We start from the raw sequence: 16,066 nt of genomic DNA on the forward strand, positions 1-16,066 counted from the left end.
TCCCAAGCATTGGGATTACAGGTTTGTAACACTTAGTCTGGCTGGACTTTTGTTGTTTTTCTTTTCTTTCCCAAGATAGGATTTCTCTGTGCAGCCCTGGCTATCCTAGAACTCACTCTATAGACCAGGCTGGCCTTGAACTCACAGAGATCCACCTGCCTCTGCCTCCTGAATGCTGGAATTAAAGGCATGGACCACTACTGCCTGGCTGTTGTTTGATTTGGAGGTTCTTGTAGCTCAGATTAGCCTCAAACTATGTAGAGGATAACTTTGGATTCTTCTTCTTCTTCTTCTTCCTCCTCCTCCTCCTCCTCCTCCTCTTCCTCCCCCTCCTCCTGCTCCTCCCCCTCCTCCTCCTCCTCTTCCTCCCCCTCCTCCTGCTCCTCCCCCTCCTCCTCTCCTCTTCCTCCCCTCCTCCTGCTCCTCCCCTCCTCCTCCTCCTCTTCCTCCCCCTCCTCCTGCTCCTCCCCCTCCTCCTCCTCCTCTTCCTCCTCCTCCTCCTCTTCCTCCTCCTCGTCCTCTTCCTCTTTCTTCTTTTCTTTTAGTTTTTGGTTTTTTGAGACAGGGTTTCTCTGTGTAGGTTTGCACCTTTCCTGGATCTCGCCTGTAGACCAGGCTGGCCTCGAACTCACAAAGATCTGCCTGGCTCTGCCTCCCGAGTGCTGGGATTAAAGGCCTGCGCCACCACCACCTGACCCTAATCTTCTTTTAACCTCCTAAATTCTGGGATTAGGGCATATGCCACCACACCTGGCTTTTCTGTTTGTTTGTTTTGTTTTTGTTTTTGTTTTTTGAGACAGATTTCTCTGTGTAGCTTTTCACCTTTCCTGGAACTCACTCTGTAGCCCAGGCAGAACTTGAACTCACAGAGATCCGCCTGGCTCTGCCTTCCTAGTGCTGGGATTAAAGGCATGTGCCACCACTGCCCAGCTAAATTCTGGGATTAGGGCATATGCCACCACACCTAGCTTTGATTTTAATACAATTTTGACTTTTTACAAGGATTTGAAAATGGATGATAAAGGAAGGGAGTGGAAATGAAAGAGGGAAGGGAAGGGGAGAGTATAGGAGGAGTAGGTAGCAATTAAATGAGTCCTTTTATCTTGGTCTTAATAGTCCATGTAGAAACAGGTGTAGAAGGAGGTTTCTCAGAAGACAGAATTGTTCATTGTTCCGGCGATGTGTAAAAACAATGCTGACTCAAAAGCAGTACAGGACAGCTGCAGATGCTGTGCCCAGTGCAGGCACGGATGAATCGATAATTAGCAATGCAGATGCACAGATTTGATGAAGATGAATAATTACATGGCTGGGATTGTTGAAAAACAGCACTAGAGCCTTAGATAAACTCTGTGTTCATGAATTTGTTAGCAAATGTCTGGATGATATATGCAAAACATAATTTTAGATGTTTGAATTATACTGACATGTCTTTATAGAACACATTAATTTTTAAAAAATAAGTGGGGTAGTGGTGGCACATGCCTTTAATCCCAGAACTTGGGAGGCAGATCTCTGCAAGTTTGAGGACTGCCTAGTCTACAAAGTGAGTTCTAAGACAGCCAGGACTGTTACAGAGAAACTCGTCTCAAAAACCCAAAAAGAAAAAAAAAAAAAAAGATTTTAAAAATGAAAATGACAAACAAATATTGGTAGGATGAACATAAAAATAAGTGTGAGGTTGGGATTCCAAGTGGGCTAAGTACAAATATCAAATTCAGTTTTAGGATTCTCTTTAAAAAACAAAAACAAAAACAAAAACAAAAACACCAGTCTCACTGTGTATCTTTGGTTTACTGTGTACATAAGGCTGGCCTAAAACTCAGAAACCCACCTGCCCTTGCCTCTCCAGTGATGAGAGTAAAGGCAAGCAGTTGGGGCTCTCCAGTGTGGGTCCCCCTCTCCTCTCTCCCTCTCTCCCCCCTCTACCCCTCTACCCCTCTCTCCTGTCTCTCCTCTCTAGAACTCTCCGATTTCCCCCTTCTCTCTCCTCACTCTCTCTCTCCTCTCTCCCCGCTCTCCTCTCTTCCTCTCCTCTCTCCTCTCTTTCTTTCTGTCTCTGTCTCTCTCTCCCCAGAGCCCACCCCAAGAAAGACCAAGTGTCAGCTCCTCCCCCTGAGATGCTCCAGACCACACACTTGTATAGTGGTTTCTCCTCTTCCCTTGGGATCACCTGAGAATGCTTTGCTCAGTATAAAACCTGAACTTTAATTCGGTTTGATTCAGCCAGATCAGATTTATTGTATTGGCAGAGAAATCCAATATCGGGGTACAGAAACCTTTTACATACCTCACCGCATGCAGCCATTTTCAGAATTTTCTAAAAAGATTTATTCATTTTATGTGTATGAATATTTCACCTACATGTATTTATGTGTACCATGTGCCCATGGAAGTCAGAGAAGGTGTTGGTGCCCCTGGAATTCCAGTTACATATGGTTGTGGGTGCTGGAATTGGACTCAGGTCCTCTGCACAGCAAGTAGTATGCTTAACTTAACCACTGAGCTATTTCTCCATTTTTAGAATTTGTAAGGTTTTCGTTTTCATTTCTGTTTTGAGACAGGGTGTCACTATGTAAATCTGGCTGGGTTAGAACTCATTACATAGACCAGGCAGGAAGAGATCTGCTTGCTTCTGTGTCTAAAGTGCTAGTATTAAAGGCATGTACCACCACCCCAAACTCCAAACTTCTTAGGATTGATGAACATTGAAGAGGAGATACACTTTTAGTATATAATCTAACTTGTATATGTATGTATAGTAAGTATGTATGTATTATGCAATATATACACATATATTCATACATTTAAGGTATGTCAAGTATTTCAAATCTTCCCTACTAGTTAGTAAAGTCCTTCTATATTCTAAAAACTTTAAGCCAGGCCCTTGTGTATAAAAACAGGTGAAATGCATACATTTTGGTGATTTCAAATGTAATGTATGTGGGGCTGAGGCCTAGTCCAGTAGTAGTGGACTCTTGCATAGTACTTTCAAAGCTCGGATTTGCGCAGCCAGAGCTGAAACACAAAGTTAAATGTAGAGAGAGCTAACCCATGCTGCTAACCACGTTTACAGAAAACTGCACAAAGTGTGAACATAAGACTTTCTAAAGCCCTCTTTACCATTCCACTTGGCAGCATGGACCTTAGGGTACTTTATCCAGAGCACCAGTTTACACTGAGGGCTAAAGGCATCTCATGAGTAAGGCGTTCATTCAACCACAGGGACATGGTTTCCATAGAGGCGCAGGAATGACAGCAGCTGCAGTAAATCCACTCCTATCTGCTGCACCTGAGAGGAGCACCAAACCACATTCCAGAACAATTCTGTGTTATGAAGAAAGTGAGTTCACAAGGTCCTGGTAAAGGGCAGCAGGCTGGACTTTGGGCATAGTACTGCCTACTATCCGCAAGTTTTCCTTTGTGAAAAATAGCCCTGAAGGTACAGTTACTTTAGAAACTAGAAATTTGGGAGGTAAGGTGCTCATAGAAAACTTGAAAAACGAGTTTCTGAATGCAGCCCTGTGTTGCAAGAGTAACTTCAACTCTCATTGGTTAGGCAAACACTTGAAACAAAATACAAGTGCATCTGAAGACCAGCTGATATCATTCTGTTTGTTGAGGTGACACTGAAAATCCATACACTTTCTACTATTCACTTACCAGTTCACATGTATTGAGTGTCTGCTATGTGCCAGGCACTCTTCTTCATCTTTTTCCTCTTGTGAATTTTTTCATTTTTTTTATACAATATCTAAGGGTGGTTTTTTTTTGTTTTTGTTTTGTTTTGTTTTGTTTTGCCTGTATATATGTTTGTGCATCACATGCTTACTATGCCTGAGAAACCATAACTGGATCCCCCGACACCAGAGTTACAGATGGTTGTTAACTGGCATGTGGGTGCTGGGAACTGAACCCAGATCCTCTTAACTGTACTCTTAACTGCTGAGCCATCTCTCCAGCTCCCCACTCCCTTGATGCAGAGTACAGATGTGAACAGAGATCAGTGTGCTTATGTGTGAGACCCTAGATTCGATCTCTATAGCTCTAAAGCAAAAAACAAACGTTGCATGTCCTATGAAAGGGTACAGGCAATAGGAAAGAAATCCAGGAAACCATAGAACACATCATACCAAAGAAGTCTAAGGGAACTAAAGCACAGAAGGGGGACATGAAATATGAATCACGATGAGGAATTTCAAGCAGCATGACTAGGAAAGTCTTACAGAATAGTGACACTTGGATCAGAACTTGAATGTCATGAGGGGTAGTCTACAGCCATCTGGAGGGGCATTCCAGGCAGAGAGAAACACCCAGGACAAGGCCTTGTGGTGAGACAGTCTGTCACTGCTGGGCAGCATCAAGGTTGCCAGGGGGCTCCAGGACAAGACTGAGGGCATAGGAGATGACGTCAGAAAGACACCCAGAGCTAGGTCATAAAGGGCTTCACGGGCAGTGGGCAGAGTGACCTGGTCTGACTTCAACAGGATCACTCTGGCCACTGGGTTTTGAAAATAGATTTGAGTCAGGATGAGACTACAAGGGTCATCTAGGACTCAGCTTCGGAAACTGAGGGTTGAGGCTCCAGATGGGGTCATGTAACTGAATGTGGGGGTTGTGAAAATTTTTGTCAGCAGTAAAGGGACATGTAATGATCAAATACTGATTTCAGATCAAGTGTATTGATGCAGAGCTGTTCTGGTAGCACTCACCAGCATGACATGAAGTGAAGTTACTGCAGCCTGGGCTCTGAACACAAGACATGTCCAGATTGTGTGCTGTCCCCCATCAGCACTGATGAATGCCACCTAAAACACCTCGGCTTGGATTCTAGATGACCTGATGTTAAGGGTGGCAGTGGTTTATTGTATGTATAAGGTTTTCTGCTCTTATGGAAACACAGTGTAATGGCTTAATTATGGAAACAAAGGCTTTTAATATTTCTCCACCATTATCCTTCAGCATGTAAGTACCTAGTGTGTCTGTAGGCTGTATTGTATTAGAATGTTTGCTTTTAAAAGTTGCTGTTTGAAGGGCTGGAGAGATGGCTCAGTAGTTAAGAGCACTTGCTGCTCTTGCAAAGGACCTGGGTTCAGTTACCAGCACCCAAGGAGTGGCTCAAAACCAACCATAAAACCAGTTTCAGGGAATCTGATGCCTTCTTCTGGCCCCTATGGGTACCAGGCATACATGTGGCACACACATGAAAGAAAACATGCATACACACAAAATAATTTTTTAAAGACCACATTAAGGGACACTTTGTTCAGCCTGGAAGGAGGGGACTGGACCTACCTGTACTTAATCTACCAGGTTGAGCTGAATCCCCAGGGAAGTCTTTGCCCTGGAGGAGATGGGAATGGGGGGGTGGGAGCGGGAGGACAGGGGACCCCATGGCTGATATGTAAAATTAAAACACAAACATAATAAAAAAAAGAATCTTTTAAAAATGTTAAGAATAGTTGTAGTTTTAGCCATGTGTAGTGGTACACTGGTACACTCCTGCAATCTCAGCACTTGAGTGGCTGAGCAGAGAGGAGGGTCAGGAGTTCAAAGTTACCCTCAGCTATGTAGTGAGTGCTAGGTCAACCTGGCCTACTGGAAGACTATGTCACCATTACCACAATCCCTGAAAAAAAAAAATTTTTTTTTTTTTTTTTTTGGTGCTTGAGTTGCTGATTTGAGTCTTTATTTATTTTTAATTGAAATGAACTTAGTCTTGAGATTGGGACAGAATTTCTGACATTCTGAAATATCCTTAAACATATACCTGCAATTTTGTACTAGTGCTTATGTAAAGTGGTGCTCTCAGCATTGATAATGATGAAAAGAAAAAACACCGCCTCTGAAAAATGTGGAAAATGTAGCTGGTGAGATGGCTCAGCAGGTAAAGGTGCCTTCCACCAAGCCTGACAATCTAAGGTGGAGAACCAGAATCTTTGGTGGAAGGAGAGAACTGACTCCTTCATGTTGTCCTCTGGCCGCCACGCACATGTCATGGCACATAAATGCTTACACACACACACACACACACACACACACTAAATGTAAAGCAGTATTGAAGATACTCTGTCCTGCATGATTAAATATTCAGCTGAGATTAATTCTTTATGAAAAAATGAACCAGCACATCGTCTCAGTGTGAAAATTTACCTTTATATTTTAAAAATGGCAAAATTCTATGTATACAAATAATTGGTTTAAAATAAATTTATTTCCTCTGAGAACATCTTTATGCAACCCCTGTGTATAGTTATATGAATTTGTTGTTGGTTGTTTTTTACTCTTTTGGGGGCCTGCCACCCAGCTCCCAAATAGATACACAGAGTCTTATCTTTTTTTTGGAGCTGAGGATCGAACCCAGGGCCTTGCACTTGCTAGGCAAGCGCTCTACCACTGAGCTAAATCCCCAACCCCTGCCAGTTTTTCTTAACTTGTCCCGTCTACCTGTTGCCTCTGGGCTTTTTTCTCTCTTACTTCTGTCATCTTACTCTCACTGTACTCCATGGCTGGCTGGGTGGCTGGGTGGCTGACTCCTGGTGTCCTCCTCCTTCTCTGGCAACTTCTCCCTTTTCCCCAGATTTCTCCTTCTATCTATTCTCTCTGCCTGCCAGCCCCACCTATCCTTTCTCCTGACTCGCCATTGGCCATTCAGTTCTTTTTCAGACTATCAGATATTTTAGACAGGCACAGTAACACAGCTTCACAGAGTTAAACAAATGCAACATAGACAAAAGTAACACATCTTAAAATAATATTCTACAACATAAATTAGGTACACAAATCAAATATTTGTAACCCAGACTGGCCTAAAGCCCACAGAGAGACTTGAATATCTTGATCCTCCTGCTTCTACCTCCCCAATGCTGGAATTATAAGCAAGTGCTATCAGGCCAGGTTTTGCATACCAGGGATCAAACTCAGGGCTTTATGAATGCCAGGCAACCATGCCACCAACTGAACTACATCCCCAATACATTTCCCCTTTCAATTTATTTTTGAAAATGTGTGTGTATATGTGTGTGTCATGAGTGTTTGTAGACCAGTTGAGTGCAGGTGCCTGGGGAGAGCAATGGAGGGCCGTGGAATAGATATGGGTGCTGAGAAACAAACTGAGATCCTCCGCAAGAGCCATCTCCCCAGCACCTTCTCTTTCAATTAAAAAATATTCATTCTCCCACCCATCCACCCACCCATCCATCCACCCACCCACCCATCCATCCACCCACCCACCCATCATCCATCCATTCATTCATTCTTTTTGAGACAGTCTGGTATAGTCCACGATGATCTCAAAACTCACTACCGTGAATCCCTGATCCTCTTTGCCACACCTCCCAAGTGTTGGGATCACAGGCATGTGCCACCATACATGACCATCCACTTTTAAAAAAAATCGGTTCAATCTAAAATCGTCTTGTTTCATATCACGTAAATTAGCTGAAAGGTCAGGGCACTACATTTTCACTGCTCAGCTAAAACTGAGAATTATCACACCATTCCTATTTCGCGCTGCCATCAGGAAATTAAGGCCCCTTTGAGCCTCATACAGACTTTTTTCCGAACTGTCAAATTCAAACGCAAGTGTGCCTTTGTCCAGACACCTAAGCCACGGCAGACTAGCCCACGGGGGCTGTGCACGCTGGGAGTTGTAGTTCGCCTCTCTCCCTGCGAGCAGGTTCTCAGTCACAGGAGCGCCTCCAGCGGCGAGCACATTTGGTGGCGCATGGTGCGCGCAGAAGGCAGGAACGTCTCCTAGCAACGGGGGAGCTGAAACGTCACCGAGGCGTGTTCTCAACGCTGTGGCCAGGTGGAACCGCCAGTGCACCTACCAGCCGCTGCGTCCGACGTCCTCCGCCTTTCGCTGCTTTTCCTGCCCTGGCTGGTCCCGAGCTACCTCCCGGGAGTCTTCGCCACTGCGGCCCGCCGGCCTCGGCCTTGGCCAGGGTGGGACGATGCTGGAGTCTATTCGCGTGACGGGTGAGTGCAGACAAGGCCCGCCCCGGTGGCGCGGCTGCAGCGAGTGGAGACCGTTTAGGGTCGGGACTTGGAGGACTGAGAGGTAGCAGTCGCGGCGCGGCACCCCAAGCCCTGCAGAGAGAAGGGAGCTGTCCCTTTTTTGTTGTCAGTCACCAGCCATGGGTACTAGCTGTGCAATCTACAGAGTGTAGTCTAGAGTACAGTCTGATTTCAGAGCATTTTAGGTGTGCAGTGAGGTGTTCTATTTTCTAGAATGTTCACAAAAAAGTCAGCTAAGGAAACATTTCAGAGTATGTTTTGTATGCTTTTATTCTAAAACATCTTGAATTGATGGTATTAATAAGAATGGGTGTTTAGGTCCAAGGTTGGAAAGTTTGCCTTTCATTTTTAAGTATCTGTTCATATTGGCTATATTTAAATCTTTAATAATAATAATATACAGTTCCTGGGCCATTTCCCCTGCGTTTGATTCAGCATGAAAACATTTCTTCAGGACAGGTACCAAAATAACAGAGTTAAGGGGAATAGCTAATTCCCAAACTAGAGTAAAAAAAAATAAGCCTAGAACTTTTAGCTTCAGGGTCTTACAGTACCTAGAAGACGAGTTTTCTGAATTAGTTGTTTTGAGACAGGATCTGACCACCTTACCCAGACTTGCCTTGAACTTGTGATCTTTCTGCCCCAGTCTCCCAAGTGCTGAGGTTATGGACATCACTGGCTAAGACTTTTTTAAATTAGCATGCAAAGTAATAGGTTTCATTGTGGTACTTAGAAACTCACATGTGTGTTGCAGCAGTATTTTTTGTTGTTGTTGTTTTGGTTTTGGTTTTTTTAAGACAGGGTTTCTCTGTGTAGCTTTGCGCCTTGCCTGGAACTCGCTTTGGAGACCAGGCTGGCCTCGAACTCACAGAGATCCGCCTGCCTCTGCCTCCCAATTGCTGGGATTAAAGGCATGCGCCACCACTGCCCGGCACAGCAGTATTTTTTAAATTGAAAAACTAAATTATTTTTCAGTGAAAATATTTCTGATCTTAATTTTTTATACTATGTGCAGAACTGATTTTTGTGCAAACCTGGTAACCTATAGTTTCCACGTTATGTTGACAGGAAACTTAGTTATAAAAGCCAAGATCTTAGAGGCCACTTAAATTGGCGTTAGGCTTTTTAAAATTGTGATTTGATGTAGATATCACTTTTGTCTCTAGTAGTTTTAGACATTATTACAAAGGGGTTTCATATTCATCATCGTCGTCATCATCGTCATTGTCGTTTTAGACAGACTCTCCTGTAGTCTAGGGTTTTTTTTGCTGAAATATCAATCAGTGATTGGGACAGGCCAACCTCTTCACAGGAAGAGATCGTAGCTGAAAACACACCTGGACTATCCTGACTCTCCCTCACTTTGCCTGGTGTCTCAGGTGCTCATTTTCTTCCTGTTAGCAGAAAAACCTGATTGTGGTGAGAGTGCTGATGGGAATGCATTCCTCCTTTTTCAGCTTTGAAATAGCAGTAAATTTGCCAGCCTGGTGCATAGGTCTGTAGTCCTAGCTACTCGGGAAGCTGAGGCAGAAAGATGGCAAGTTCAAGGTCTTCCTGGGCAATTTATTGAGAGCCTATCCTAAAATAAATGTAAAGGAACTGGGAGCTGTGGAGAGAGTGCTTGCCTCCCATGTAAGAAGCCCTGCTTCCATACCAAGTACCATGTCAACTGGGCGTGTTAGCGCACACTTGGGACCCTGGCACACAGGAGGGAGGAGAATCACAAGTTCAAGCAGGGGGTAAAAAGCTGTAAATATAAAGTGCATATTATGTTTCAAAAGTGAGGTGCAGTCATCTGTGAAGTCACTTTATGCCCACGATGTACTATCATCTAAATCTGATGTCCTGATGACACTGCTGCTTGGACAGTGGGGTGACACAGCCCCGGGGAGCTATAGAAAACACTGTGTCGTGTGGAAATGGCGTCAAATCAGAAGAGGGTTCCTTACCTTCTTTCCCCTCTCCATTGCTCCTTTGTCTTTTTCTCTCCTGTTTTTTTTCTCCATAGCACAGAGAGGCCTCTTGCCTTAGTCTCCTGAGGGCTGGGATTACAGTTTGCAACACCATACCTAGCTCACCTCTTAGAACATTTGTTCTCCTTTAGACACACTTTAGCCTCACTTTGTAGCCGGACTGGTACAGGACTCACAGCAGTCCTGTCTCCAGGGTCTTGTGAGGAACCACACCTAGCTGTCATTGTCTTACGACTTCCTGGGATAATATTCTTTTCCATCAAGCCTCAAGCAACCAGCTAAAATGGTGGGATGCACCTGTAACCTCAGGATTTGGAAAATCAGGAGTTCAAGGTTATCCTTGAACACAGTGAGTGTGAGGACAGCCTGGTATGTGTGAGACCTGACTCAAAAAACAAAACCAAACCCTCAGTATCCTGGCATGGTGGTTCACACCTGTAATCCCCAGTATTGTGTGTTACATTTCAGTAGCTTTTTCCCCCTCAGGTTTTGTTTTGAGCCCAGGTCTCAGTTTGTAGCCGTCTGGCCTGGAACTCTCTAGTAGACCACTTAGCCTCAAAAATCAAGAGATCTACCTGCCTTAGCCTCCAGAGTGCTGGGATTAAAGGACTTCACCATAATGCCTGGTTTCCTTTCAGTTTTCAGAGGCAGGGTCTCACTGTGTAGGCCATGTTGGCCTCAGACTGGAGTTCCTCTTGCCTCTGCTTCCCAAGGGCTAGGGTTACAGTTGTGAAGCACCATACAGAATGTGTACTTCCTAGTCTCAGTTGAGACTACTTAGTGTTACCCTGCTAATAATACTCCTCAAGCATTTGTGTTCTCTCTCTCTCTCTCTCTCTCTCTCTCTCTCTCTCTCTCTCTCTCTCGTGTGTGTGTGTGTGTGTGTGTGTGTGTGTGTGTGTGTGTGTGTGTGTAAGGGAGTTGAGGAGGGTGAATATGCTATGCTGTACCATGTATGACCTCCACATGGAGGTCAGCATGATTTTCAAGATTTAGTTCTCTCCTACTTTGTGAGTTCTGGGGATGGAACTCAAGTTGTCAGATTTGACAAGAAGCACCTTTACCCACTGAACCATCTCACCAACCCTAATAAGAGTCTTCTAACATGAGACTTTGTTGTTGTTGCTTCTTCAGCTAGAAATCTGTGATGGTAGAAGAGAGCATTGACCATGACTTAACAACAGAAACACAGTTTCCCTAGCTTTAGGAGAAAAACCTGTCCGCAACTTCGCAGTTCAAATCAGATTCCTCCCCTACAGCCTCATTGCTGGCCAGCATCCCCTTCTCTCCCCGCTCCTGTCACATGGCCAGTCAGTCCCGCAGCTTATTATTTTCTCCCTAGACACCTCTTCTCTCGGGATGTTTGGTCAATAGCTGCCCATTTTCATTGCAAAGAGCACTTCCTATCAGACTCCCCTAACACCTGGAAGTCATCTTGTAGAAGTAGCTGCCACGGTTGAAGTTTCATATCTGTTGTACTGATGGCCTTCCCCAGTAACAAAACTATGAACAGTTTTCAGTGTCGACCTGCTTACCGGTAACAAAACTATGAACAGTTTGCAGTGTCGACCTGCTTACAGCGGTTTTGTTCACCTCCCTGCATATGAAAGGGGAGACAGAAAGGTAGCCTAGGGAAGGAAATGCTGGAGAAGAAAGAAAGAGTAGAGAATTTGGTTGCTTGAATTTTGTTTTCTGTTTTCTTTCTTTGTGCAGGGGCAAGGGAGTATTGTTTTTTTAGATAGGTTCTCATTCTAGCCCAGATTGGTTTGGAACTTCCTGTGTAACCTGGGCTGGCCTCCTTTCTCAGTGTCCCCTAAATGCTTGGATTACAAGCATAAGCCACAGAAGCCTAGGCTAGTTTTGCTGCTTCTGAACTAAATATAAATGTAATCAGTACTGGCTTCCTTTATCCAACATTATCTGATGTTCCTCAACGTTGTCACTTGTGACCTGTTTTATTTCCATTGCAGAATACTCCAGTGTTCTAATAAATCAATGCTGTTGATAGATATCATTTGCGCTTAAGTGGTGAAATACCTGGTGACATTAAAGTGTTTGTCTTTGGACATTATGAAGTTTTCGTTTTGTTCTGTTTTACACTTGTGTTTGCAACTGGGCATCCTATTGCAATATTAACCCAACTTGTCAGGTTTTATAAGTATTAATGAATCATGAGATTTTAATTTGCCTGGGAGTGTGTGTAGCTGCTGTGTAGCATATGTAGACCCTAGGTTCAAAAGCCAGTCAGAGGCAGATCTCTCGAGTTCAGGCCAGCCTGATCTAGAGAGTTCCAGACAAACCAGGATGACACAGTGAGATATTGTATTAAAAAAGTATGTGGGGGGTATTAAAAAAGTATGTGGGGGGTCGTGCTGGAGAGATGGGTCAGCAGTTAAGAGTGCTTGTTGATTTTTAGAGATTCAGAGTTCCAGCGCCCCTGTACCCATGACTACCAATAACTCTAGCTCTGAGAGACCTGACCATCTCTTCTGGCATCTGAGGGTATGTGTACACAAGTGGTATATATTCATTCAAACACACACAGAAAGACACATCAAAAACAAAAGAACAAAATGCTGAGCCAAAAGCTGGAAAAGGAGGAAGATCGACCCGGAACAGAAAAACAGAAAGTGCTAGTTTGTAGGCCAGAGTTGTTGACTGGTATTTTTCCACCAGGTGTTGCTTTCTCTGGTCTCTCTTCCAACCGGGACCTTATCATTCTTCTGAAACCTAACCATTCCTAGTAGTGAAATACTTGTTTATTGAGTGGTGGCCCTTCTCCCTCCTGCTTTTAGATAAGGAACAAGAGCCCCTGATGGGTTTAATGATTGGGCTGATATCACAGAGAGTCATTGAAAAGCTGGGGATGAAGCCAGGAATCAGGGTATCCTTTTCTCCCGTTCTAGATTGATAGGAAGCTTTTGTCGTGTTAGAAAAATCTGTGTATTTGCCAGAGTGCTAATGCTGAGAAGTCATTTCAATGCACTACTACTTCTATTTAAAATGTTCAGTTAGCCTAGACTGGTTTGTATACTCGTGGGATGTTTACATAATGTATTGGTGTTGTATTAGACCCTCCGCACCCTTATCCCTCTCCCGCTCCATGGCTTTCCTCCTTCCAGCCAGTTCCCCTTCACTTCATGTTTTGTTGGCCTATGGAGGGACACTTACAGGGACATGGGTGAGGGCAGTTGACAGAAACATAAGCACTTCACCAGTGACCACTAATGAAAAGTCTCTCCTTCCTCCAGCACCACTGGCTGGCTTGATCTTGTGTGGGTCTTGTGAGGCAGCTAGAGCTGCTCTGAGTTCATGGGTGCGGCAGTCCTCCTGTGACCAGAAGACCCTAGTTCACAGCAGCCTCCTGTTTTGTCTCCCCGAACCTTTCCACCTTCTTTTCTGTTGTGTTCCTGAGCCTTGGAAGTAGGGGAGCTGATGCAGAAGTCACATTGGGGCTGATTATTCCACACTCACATCTAATTGTGAGTCTGTGTTAGATGACATCCACTGCAGTAAGAGCCGAGAACTGTACTGTGGTATAAGGATAAGTATTTATTAGGCAGTTTTATGCTGTGTCCATTTAGCAAAGTAACAGTAGTAGGTTCTTCCAAGGGCATTCGACCTCTTAGTCACAGGTTCTTGTCCAGCTTTGCAGTCCCTCCGGGTTTTGAATGAAAATTTGCGATTGGCTGAAGTGCCCTGGACGTGGGGGCAACTTGTAGGAGTCATTCTGTCTCTACCTGGAGTGGGCTCCAGGGATCAAGCTCAGGTGGACAGAACTGATGGCAAGGACCTTTCCCACTGAGCATCCTGATGGCCTTATAGGTTTTGTTTTTTGAAACACAGTTCTTCCTCTGAAGCTCTGGCTCACTTTTTTTTTGGGGGGGGGGTGTGTTTCAAGACAGGGTTTCTCTGTGTAGCTTTGCGCCTTTCCTGGATCTCGCTCTGTAGCCCAGGCTGGCCTTGAACTCACAGAGATCAGCCTGCCTCTGCCTCCCGAGTGCTGGGATTAAAGGCATGTGCCACCACCGCCTGGCGCTCTGGCTCACTTTTAACTATGACAATACTTCTGCCTCAGCCTCCCAAATACTAGGATTAAATGTGTGAGCCATAACAAACAACTCAGGTTCTGTACTAGGATTAAATGTGTGAGCCATAACAAACAACTCAGGTTCTGTGCTAGGATTAAATGTGTGAGCCAGCACAAACAACTCAGGTTCTGTACTAGGATTAAATGTGTGAGCCATCACAAACAACTCAGGTTCTGTTCTAGGATTAAATGTGTGAGCCATCACAAACAACTCAGGTTCTGTACTATTTAATACAGCTGAAATAGGATTAGTGTGACTGGGAAATAAATTCCATACATCTTAGATGAGTTTCCTGCAGGACTGCCATGTGGCTCACTTTGCTGGATGCTGTAGACTATCCAACATTTGGCAGGACTGGCCTCACCATACGTTCTGGAAGACTCTAGAACAGATGGAAGGAGGCCCCCAGTAGATCATTAACAAGTGAACTGAAACGCCAGGATTCCTGGGGAGAGGGGTTCTGTCAGGCACCCCTCTGTTACTTCCTACTCCCCCATGAAGATTTTGGCAGGATTGTTGTTTTTAATAGACTATCTTTTGTTTGTTCTTTGCAATTCCACACATGGTAACAACCGTATGCACTTCCAGCTTCTCCCTCCTCCTCCTCTCAGGCAACCCGGCAAGGAGTGAGTGGGCTAAATAAAGACGTTTTGATACAGGCTTAAAAACAAGGGTAAGATAGGCACTCAGAAGGAAGAAAGACACACCCAAGAAAGCACTGGAATGGCTTCTCAAGGCAGAGTCTTGGGAAGGGAGATGTACCCAAGTGTGGAGTGTGGATTCCTCAGGGAAGGGATGAGAGCTTTGGTTTATAGGATTTTGTTTTGTTTTTGTTTTTTTGTGGCCCAAGCTGGTCTCAAATATTGTGTAGGTTTTAAGATAACCTTGAACTAATGATCTCCTCCCTCCACCTCCTTCCCAAGTATGCTGCAACATTGTTAATGATGCTGGGGGACCGAATCCAGAGTTTCATCCTTGCTAGGTAAGGTGGGCTACATCTGCAGGCTCAGAGCTTTTTAAAGAGCCCTCTGGAGTACAGTAAGGCTTGTTTATAAACAGATCCTAACTGTATGGTCTTGGCTGGCCTGGACTCACTGTGTAGACTAGGCTGGTCTTGAATTTACAGAGATCTACCTACCTCTGCTTTTGCTTGGATTAAAGATGTGTGCCACTATACCCACCCTTTTGTTTGTTTGTTTGTTTGTTTATTCGGAGCTGAGGATCGAACCTAGGGCCTTGCACTTGCTAGGCAAGCACTCTACCACTGAGCTAAATCCCCAACCCATACCCCCCCTTTTGAAACAAAAAAAATCATTAATTTGGAAGTCCCTGGTACTTTATGACTAAATAACATAAATCAATGAGATTAGTCCTGGATCTTAAGTGTACTATAAAATTCCAAAATGTAAGCCCAGCACTGGGGAACTGAGGTGGGAGAATGCCAGCCTGGGCTGCATAATGAGTTCCAGACAAGTCTGGCTTCCTCAGAGTGAGATCCTGTCCCCAAAAATAAAATAATAAAAATCAGCACAACATGTGGGCTGTAAACTCTAAAAAACGGGAACTCTTGGGGGTAATTTTGCCGCTGTTCCTAGTCTCTGCTCATAACATGCCAGGAGCCTGCCCCCAAGTGATAAACATAACATCTCTTTTGGTTTTCTGAGACAGGGTTTCTCTGTGTAGCCTTGTCCTGGAACTCACTCTGTAGACCAGGCTGGTTTCAAACTCACAGAGATCTGCCTCACTCTACCTCCCAAGTGCTGGGATTAATGGTGTGGGCCACCACCTCCCTGTCCATAGCACCTTATTTAACCATGTGTTGTGCTGTATTATTAAAAGGCTTCATAGGAATAGCCTGTTTTCAGAGTCAGAGTCAGTTGCAGGAGGGGGCTGTAACTGAGTGCTAGAGTGCTTCTCTGGAACATGGGGTCTGTGGCCTCCATCCCCAGCACTAGTGGGAAAGTAGGCTGTGCATGGGGCCAG

General features: G+C 44.6%; 1 protein-coding gene across 4 annotated transcripts in view; it reads left to right on the plus strand.

Moving 5' to 3' along the window:
- Window positions 1-16,066, plus strand: part of Kiaa0895 (KIAA0895 ortholog) — a 54,624-nt gene that overhangs the window by 10,497 nt on the left and 28,061 nt on the right. For 2 of the 4 annotated variants that reach the window (XM_036192141.1, XM_036192142.1), the window contains exon 3: window positions 7,679-7,980. The exons of the other annotated variants lie outside the window; for them this stretch is intronic. In XM_036192141.1, the coding sequence (XP_036048034.1) occupies window positions 7,956-7,980 (25 nt within the window). In that variant the 5' untranslated portion in view covers window positions 7,679-7,955. The remainder of the gene's footprint in view (window positions 1-7,678; window positions 7,981-16,066) is intronic. 4 annotated transcript variants of the gene reach the window in all.

The sequence above is a fragment of the Onychomys torridus genome, chromosome 7 (genome assembly GCF_903995425.1).
Source record: "Onychomys torridus chromosome 7, mOncTor1.1, whole genome shotgun sequence".
In the NCBI taxonomy this organism is placed as follows: domain Eukaryota; kingdom Metazoa; phylum Chordata; class Mammalia; order Rodentia; family Cricetidae; genus Onychomys; species Onychomys torridus.